General features: G+C 30.2%; 1 protein-coding gene across 1 annotated transcript; it reads left to right on the top strand.

Annotated features, from left to right (window-relative positions):
- The first annotated feature begins 322 nt into the window (after window positions 1-322).
- On the top strand, window positions 323-1660 carry LOC106434506 (GDP-fucose transporter 1-like). Its single transcript, XM_013875380.3, has one exon. It carries the CDS (start codon window positions 499-501, stop codon window positions 1510-1512), a length of 1014 nt encoding a protein of 337 aa, XP_013730834.1. The 5' UTR covers window positions 323-498; the 3' UTR covers window positions 1513-1660.
- The last annotated feature ends 6691 nt before the right edge of the window (window positions 1661-8351 follow it).

Raw genomic sequence — 8351 nt, 5'->3', positions numbered from 1 at the left:
CACCTAGTAAATATTATTTAGAAAATAATGTTAAAATAATATATTTATAATTGAAATTATATAATTATATAATATTTTATATATTTTTACAAAAAGTATTTAAGAAATACTTTGAAAACTTTACGGGTTAACAAATACTTTAAAATAATCCCAACCCGCACCGTATTCAGACGAACCACCCACGCTCAAAAAGGACGCAACCCGCGGATAATAACTTCAATTCACAAAAATGTATAGCTGTATATTTCATACCCCACAAAGAATCATTTTGTTAATTAGCTTCCATTAGTGGTTGATTTGACCAAATTAACACTGATTCATTAACTAAAAAGTAACGCCAGAAGACTTAAAAAGATTACAAACATGCAATAGCCAATCCCGCACGACACTCATGTAAATAAGTCGTCGCCTCCCTCCCTTCCTCCCTCCTTCTAATACTTCTCGATCCAGATCCAATTCCTCTCTTCTCCGATCTGGTCAAACACAACACACAACACAATGTCATCCTCCTCCTACGCCACGAGCAGCCTCGTCGTCGGCTACGCGCTCTGCTCCAGCCTCCTCGCCGTCATCAACAAGTTCGCAATCACCTACTTCAACTACCCCGGCCTCCTCACCGCCCTCCAGTACCTAACCTCCACCGTCGGCGTCTACCTCCTCGGGAAGCTTGGCTTCCTCCACCACGACGCCTTCACGTGGGACACCGCCAAGAAGTTCCTCCCCGCCGCCGTCGTCTTCTACCTCGCCATCTTCACCAACACGAACCTCCTCCGCCACGCTAACGTCGACACCTTCATCGTGTTCAGGTCTCTCACCCCTCTCCTCGTCGCGATCGCGGATACGGTGTTTCGTTCCCAGCCGCGTCCTTCGAAGCTCACGTTCTTGTCTCTGCTAGTGATCCTCGCTGGCGCGGTTGGTTACGTGGCGAACGACTCTGCGTTCACTCTAACGGCCTATTCGTGGGCCTTGGCTTATCTCGTTACGATAACTACCGAGATGGTTTATATTAAGCATATGGTTTCGAGTCTTGAGCTCAACACGTGGGGGTTTGTTTTATATAATAATCTATTGTCGCTGATGATTGCGCCGATCTTTTGGTTCCTCACGGGGGAGTACACGGACGTTTTCACGGCGGTGAATGCTAACGGAGGAGGGAGCTTGTTTGATCCCGTTGCGTTTTGCGCTGTGGCGTTGTCGTGTGTGTTTGGGTTTCTTATTAGCTTCTTTGGGTTTGCTGCGAGGAAAGCAATATCCGCTACGGCTTTTACTGTGACGGGTGTTGTGAACAAGTTCTTGACTGTTGTGATTAATGTTTTGATTTGGGATAAGCATGCGAGTCCTGTTGGGTTGGTTTGTCTTTTTGTTACGATCTGTGGTGGTATTGGTTATCAGCAGTCCGTGACCGTGGCTAAGAAGCCGGCCAATGGTCCAGATCAAGTGTTGAACGAGAGTGAGAAGGTTGATGAAGAGTCGGTGGAGTTGATTCCTGGGAAAGTAGCCACTAATGTATGATGATGAGGTTTTAGCATTTGAGTATTTACATTTGAAGAGCTTTCTTCTAGCAACTTTGTTATGGTTTCTGGCTTTTATAGTATCATTTTTGTAAACTTGTTACTCTCATTCTCCTATCCATTAATACAAATATTCAAATATCAGTAAATTCGTCTCCACAGAAAACAAAGCTATACTTGAGACAGAACAGATCATACGTGAGAATGACTGCAGTCATTACGTTACACCTTGTACTACACATACGCATCCCAGTCTTGACTTGTTGAAACCAGCAAACCAATTTCATAAGAAAGCAGAAGTTAAACAGAAAGTTGTACCTATCTTCTCTCTATTTAATAAATAAAAATAGCTAAACACCAATATGATTACCACACCATAATTAGAAAAAAAAACAAGTCAAACAAATCTAACCAATTTTTATGGATCTCCATACAAGGCATGCATTATTAGTTTACATATTGTTTATCTATAAATTAATCTAAAAATCTATAAATTGATCTCCACCTTAAACATAATTTTCAAACATCAAACCAGTAAACGTAAAGATTCAAAAAACAAAAACGTGTTTGTATTGTAAGAATATTACAGAGAACAATATGTCATCATCACAGTTCACTATCTTTTGCATCATATTGATTGCTTTATTCCCTCTTCATGAACGTATGCGTTTATAATAGTTTTCTTTTGTTCATCAAATATCTTTTTCACCATTGTAATCACATTATAATATTTTTGATAATTTTTTTTTCCTCCAAATGATATTGTTGTTACTTTCTGTTTATATAGTTGTCGATGGTCAGGGTGTTGGAGCTAAACCAACTTGCAAGCAGACCCCATGCCACGAACTAAAACCAAACCACACTTGTTCTTGCTGTTCCTCCAAAGTTAAGGCTCAAAACATGTGCTACATGAGCCAAGAAGAATGTACGCGTAGGTGCGGCAAGCCATAAGTTATCTCGAGAATCTACATCAAAGATTTAAAAAACTTGAATAACCATTTTATTTAATACATCCTAATATCTATTTTCGCTTTGTATGAATAACACATGCTTATTTGCAGTCCAACAAATACAAACTAAGCATATTGTATTTGTGTTTAGACACTTTCATATTCTACTAGACTAAGACCCGCGCAATTGCGCGTGATGATCATATATAAAAATAATTTTCATATATTGTTATTTATTTGTGTTCATTTATGTATTATATATCTAATTAAATTAGAATAAACTCATAAATCAAAACAATACTTCTTGTTTATTTACGATACTGTTTTGGTAAATAAATCAAAACTATCATTTTATTTATTTAATAAGATATATAACTAAAGTTCAATGACATATCCATTTATTTATTCAATAAGATATATAACTAAAGTTCAATGACATGTACATAGATATATAGTATATTTTAATATAAATATTTACTATTGAGAATTCAACATTTTTTTTCAGGCTTTTTAACCAATTGATACGGGACACCTTGCGTTCTTGAACCGATAACCATCTTTCGGCTAACCTAGCCTCGACCGTCCCTCAGGACCAAAAATTGACTAAAAAAATGAAATTCAAAATTTCATGTAAAAGCTCAATTGTAGAATTCAGGCCTAATGATTTTTAATGTGCAATTTTTTCAATGCAAATTTCAAAAGTAAAATATTAAGGTTTCAATATTTTTTCAATACAAATTTAGAAATTAACATATTTATGTGTTTTAATATGTATATAGTTTAATTTTAAACTATATTAATATATAATATGAATGTCTATTAAATAGGACTTCATATTCGTACGATTTATGATCATTTGTATCTTGTTATTATAAAAAAAGAGTTAAACCATTGATCACAAATTTTTAGTGTGAAACATTTTAAGTAATTTATAGTCATTTTAAAGATTCAAAATATAAAATATAGAAAAAAATTATTTTTATTATATGGTAATGTGATTGCTTAATATCTTAATAATATAAAATTAAACAAAAAAGAAATAAAATGTAAAAACTGTTATCAAATATTTATTATTCATAATCATTAATTGTCATATATACATTAATCATATTAGGTAATTTCGTAATTTTTATTTAAGGAAAGTGCGAAAATATTCTTTTGTACACTATTCATTAATTTGATAGTTAGTTTAATAAAAAGTATAATATAAGATAAGATGAACCAACCTATTTTTCTAAGAATTCTGAATTTCATTCTCATGGTGACATATGACTACATAACAATGTTGTAAATTGTAATGTTTCTCAACTAATATATAAGGGATATGATGCACATTAGTAAGACATATTCTTTACCTTTTTTGTTTTGATTTGCTATTAATTTCGTAAATATGTCTTCTAGTTAACACCGTATCATTACCACTTGTGAGCAAGGAAAAAAAATCAAAAAGTAAATTAAGAATTTTTTATTATCAGTCTAAAAACAAAAAAAAAAATCTTATATCAATCTCATTTATGTGCTTATATTTTCTATCCAGTCACGTTAATCTAACTTGAATCAAAATTTAAAAAAGCAAAATATAGATAAAATTGGGAAATCTTATACTCTTCTTACTTTTCTTAATAACTTTGATCTAACCTTTATAAATAATCTTTACTGATAATAAACGAATTCTTGACTGAGGTTGTGAACAAGTTCTTGACTGTTGTGATTAATGTTCTGATTTGGGATAAGCATGCGAGTCCGGTTGGGTTGGTTTGTCTCCTTGTTACAATCTGTGGTGGTATTAGTTATCAGCAGTCTATGACCGTGGCTAAGAAACCCACCAGTGGTCAAACTCAAGTGTTGAACAACAGTGAGAAGGTTGATGAAGAGTCAGTGGAGTTGATTCCGGGGAAAGTAGCTACTAATGTACAGAACCGTGCCTGAACATTATTGGCCCAGAAGCCAAATTTTTTTCGTGGCCCATTTACTTTTAAAAATTGTATAAACAATAACATATGCAGTTGTGGAGGTTTGATCCCAGGTCCGTAACCTAAACAACAGCAGCAGTTACCAATGGAGCTATAAGAGATTTCTGTTACAATTGGCCCCTAAAATTATATATTCCTTGTCGGCCCTGAAACACATGCTTTATTGGCCTTTATTCAAACACGGCCCTGCTAATATATGATGAAGAGGTTTAGCATTTGAGTATTTTTTTCACATTTGAAGAGGTTTCTTCTAGTAACTTTGTATGGTTTCTGGCCTCTTATAGTATCATTTTTGTAAACCTGTTACCTTTCATTCAACAATCCATTAATACAAATATTCAAATATCACTAAGCTCAACTCCAAACGAAACAAAGCTACACTTAAGACGGAACAGATCATAAATGAGAATGACTGCAGTCATTACGCTACACCATGTATTACACATACGCATTCCAGTCTTGACTTGTTGAAACCAGCAAACCAATTTCATAAGAAAACAGAAGTTAAACAGAAAGTTGTACTTATTTTCTCTCTATTTAATAAATAAAAGTAGCTAAACACCAATATGATTACCACACCATAATTAGAAAAAAAAACAAGTCAAACAAATCTAACCAATTTTTATGGATCTCCATACAAGGCATGCATTATTAGTTTACATATTGTTTATCTATAAATTAATCTAAAAATCTATAAATTGATCTCCACCTTAAACATAATTTTCAACCCTCAAACCAGTAAACGTAAAGATTCAAAAGAAAAAAACGTGTTTGTATTGTAAGAATATTACAGAGAACAATATGTCATCATCACAGTTCACTATCTTTTGCATCATATTGATTGCTTTATTCCCTCTTCATGAACGTATGCGTTTATAATAGTTTTCTTTTGTTCATCAAATATCTTTTTCACCATTGTAATCACATTATGATATTTTTGATAATTATTTTCTCCTCCAAATGATATTGTTGTTACTTTCTGTTTATATAGTTGTCGATGGTCAGGGTGTTGGAGCTAAACCAACTTGCAAGCAGACCCCATGCCACGAACTAAAACCAAACCACACTTGTTCTTGCTGTTCCTCCAAAGTTAAGGCTCAAAACATGTGCTACATGAGCCAAGAAGAATGTACGCGTAGGTGCGGCAAGCCATAAGTTATCTCGAGAATCTACATCAAAGATTTAAAAAACTTGAATAACCATTTTATTTAATACATCCTAATATCTATTTTCGTTTTATATGAATAACACATGCTTATTTGCAGCCCAACAAATACAAACTATGCATATTGTATTTGTGTTTAGACACTTTTATATTCTACTAGATTAAGACCCGCGCAATTGCGCGGGATGATCATATATAAAAATAAATTTTATATATTATTATTTATTTGTATTCATTTATGTATTATATATCTAATTAAATTAGAATAAACTCATAAATCAAAACAATACATCTTATTTATTTACGATACTGTTTTGGTAAATAAATCAAAACTATCGTTTCATTTATTTAATAAGATATATAACTAAAGTTCAATGACATATCCTTTTATTTATTCAATAAGATATATAACTAAAGTTCAATGACATGTACATAGATATATAGTATATTTTAATATAAATATTTATTATTGAGAATTCAACATTTTTTTTCAGGTTTTTTAACCAATTGTTACGGAACACCTTGCGTTCTTGAACCGATAACCATCTTTCAGCTAACATAGTCCCCCAGGACAAAAAAATTGACTAAAAAAATGAAATTCAAAATTTCATGTAAAAGCTCCATTGTAGGATTCAGGCCTAATGATTTTTTAATATGCGATTTTTTCAATGCAAATTTTAAAATTAAAATATTAAGGTTTCAATATTTTTTCAATACAAATTTAGAAATTAACATATTTATGTATTTTTATATGTATATAGTTTAATTTTAAACTATATTAATATATAATATGAATGTCTATTAAATAGGACTTCATATTCATACGATTTATGATCATTTGTATCTTGTTATTATAAAAAAAAATTAAACCATTGATCACAATTTATTAGTGTGAAACATTTTAAGTAATTTATAGTCATTTTAAAGATTCAAAATATAAAATATAGAAAAACATTATTTTTATTATATGGTAATGTGATTGTTTAATATCTTTTAATAATATAAAATTAAATAAAAAGGAACTAAAATGCAAAAATTGTTATCAAATATTTATTACTCATAACCATTAATTGTCATTGATAGATTAATCATATTATGTAATTTTGTAACTTTAATTTAAGGAAAGTACGAAAATATTCTTTTGTATACTATTTATTAATTTGATAGTTAGTTTAATAAAAAATATAATATAAGTTAAGATTGACCAATTTAATTTTTTAAGAATTCTGAATTTCATTCTCATGATGACATGTGGCTACATAACAACGTTTTAATGTTTCTGAATTAATATATAATGGATATGATGCACATTAGTTAGGCATATTCTTTATCCTTTTTGTTTTGATTTGCTATTAGTTTCGTAAATATGTATTCTAGTTAACACCATATCATTACCACTTGTGAGAAAGGAAAAAAGATCAAAAAGTAAATCAAGATTTTTTTATTATCAGTCTAAAAACAACAACAAAAATCTTATATCAATCTCATTTATGTGCTTATATTTTCTATCGAGTCACGTAAAAATCTTAATCCAACTTGAATCAAAATTTCAAAAAGCAAAATATAGATAAAATTGGGAAATCTTATACTCTTCTTAATTTTCTTAATAACTTTGATCTAACCTTTATAAATAATCTTTACTGATAATAAACGAATTGATTTTTCGTTTATCTTAAATAGTTAAACTAGATTTTGATCCGCGCGGGCGCGCGGGTGTATTTTTTAAAAAAATATGATGCTATTTATTTTTTATGTCATTATTTAGGGTTTGGCAAAAAACTCGAATTCGAAGAACCGAACCGATCCCAATCCGAATAAGTATTATCAAATGCGAACCAAAATTAATTAAATATCCGAATTATTCAAAATTTTGGTATTTGAAGAACTGAAACCTAATCCGATCCGAACCGAAGTATTTTGGATATCCAAAATAGATTTATATATTTATATATATTATTTATTTTTAGATTTAATATATATATAAAAACATCCAGAATATATATATGATACTTTTAAATTCGTTTAATTATTTGAAAATATATACAAATAATCAAACGTAAATATCTAAAATAGTTAAAATATCTCAAAAATCCAAAAATACTTAAATAATTATTAATTTTCTATACAAATATTTAAACCAAACCAATATATGTTAAGTTAGGTACTCTGACATATGTTATTCAAATTTATATGTAATATATTCTATTGTTTATAATTTTTTTAAAAATTAAAGAATATAATAATTTAACTTTTTAAAAATAATTTAAATTGGTTATCCAAATCCGAACCGAACCCTCAAAGATCTGAACCGAACACGAAATCCCAAACAGACCCGAAAACGAAAACGAACGTCCACCCCTAATCACTATTATATATCCTATATGTGTCATCATAGGTTATAAAAATATGTGTTATCATATAATTAATTGTATTTTATATCTACCATCAAATAAGTAATCTTATAATTAATAATATTTTATAGAGTAAAAGACTAGGATAGCACCAAACCAAGTTTTTGTTCCCAAAGTAGCACTCAAGGCTCTAAGTCACAAAAATATGTTTCATTAAAGAGGTAAATATACACTTATACCCCTTGGGTTAATTAATCCAAATCTTATGGTTTAGAGTTAAGGGGTGGGGTTTTGGAATTAGGGTTTAAAATTTTATAAAAAATAAATACTAAAATAAAAAATAAAAATTTTAAAAACAGTTTCAAAAAATATTTTTAAATTATAAAACGAAAATTTGAAAA

This window comes from Brassica napus, chromosome A3, assembly GCF_020379485.1.
Source record: "Brassica napus cultivar Da-Ae chromosome A3, Da-Ae, whole genome shotgun sequence".
NCBI classification, from domain to species: Eukaryota; Viridiplantae; Streptophyta; class Magnoliopsida; order Brassicales; family Brassicaceae; genus Brassica; species Brassica napus.
The sequence above is the reverse complement of the archived record's forward strand: the minus strand, read 5'-3'. Positions and strand labels throughout refer to the sequence as shown.

Coding starts and splice junctions, on each gene's coding strand:
- LOC106434506 (XM_013875380.3), top strand. CDS start 499: ATGTCATCCTCCTCCTACGCCACGAGCAGCCTCGTCGTCGGCTACGCG.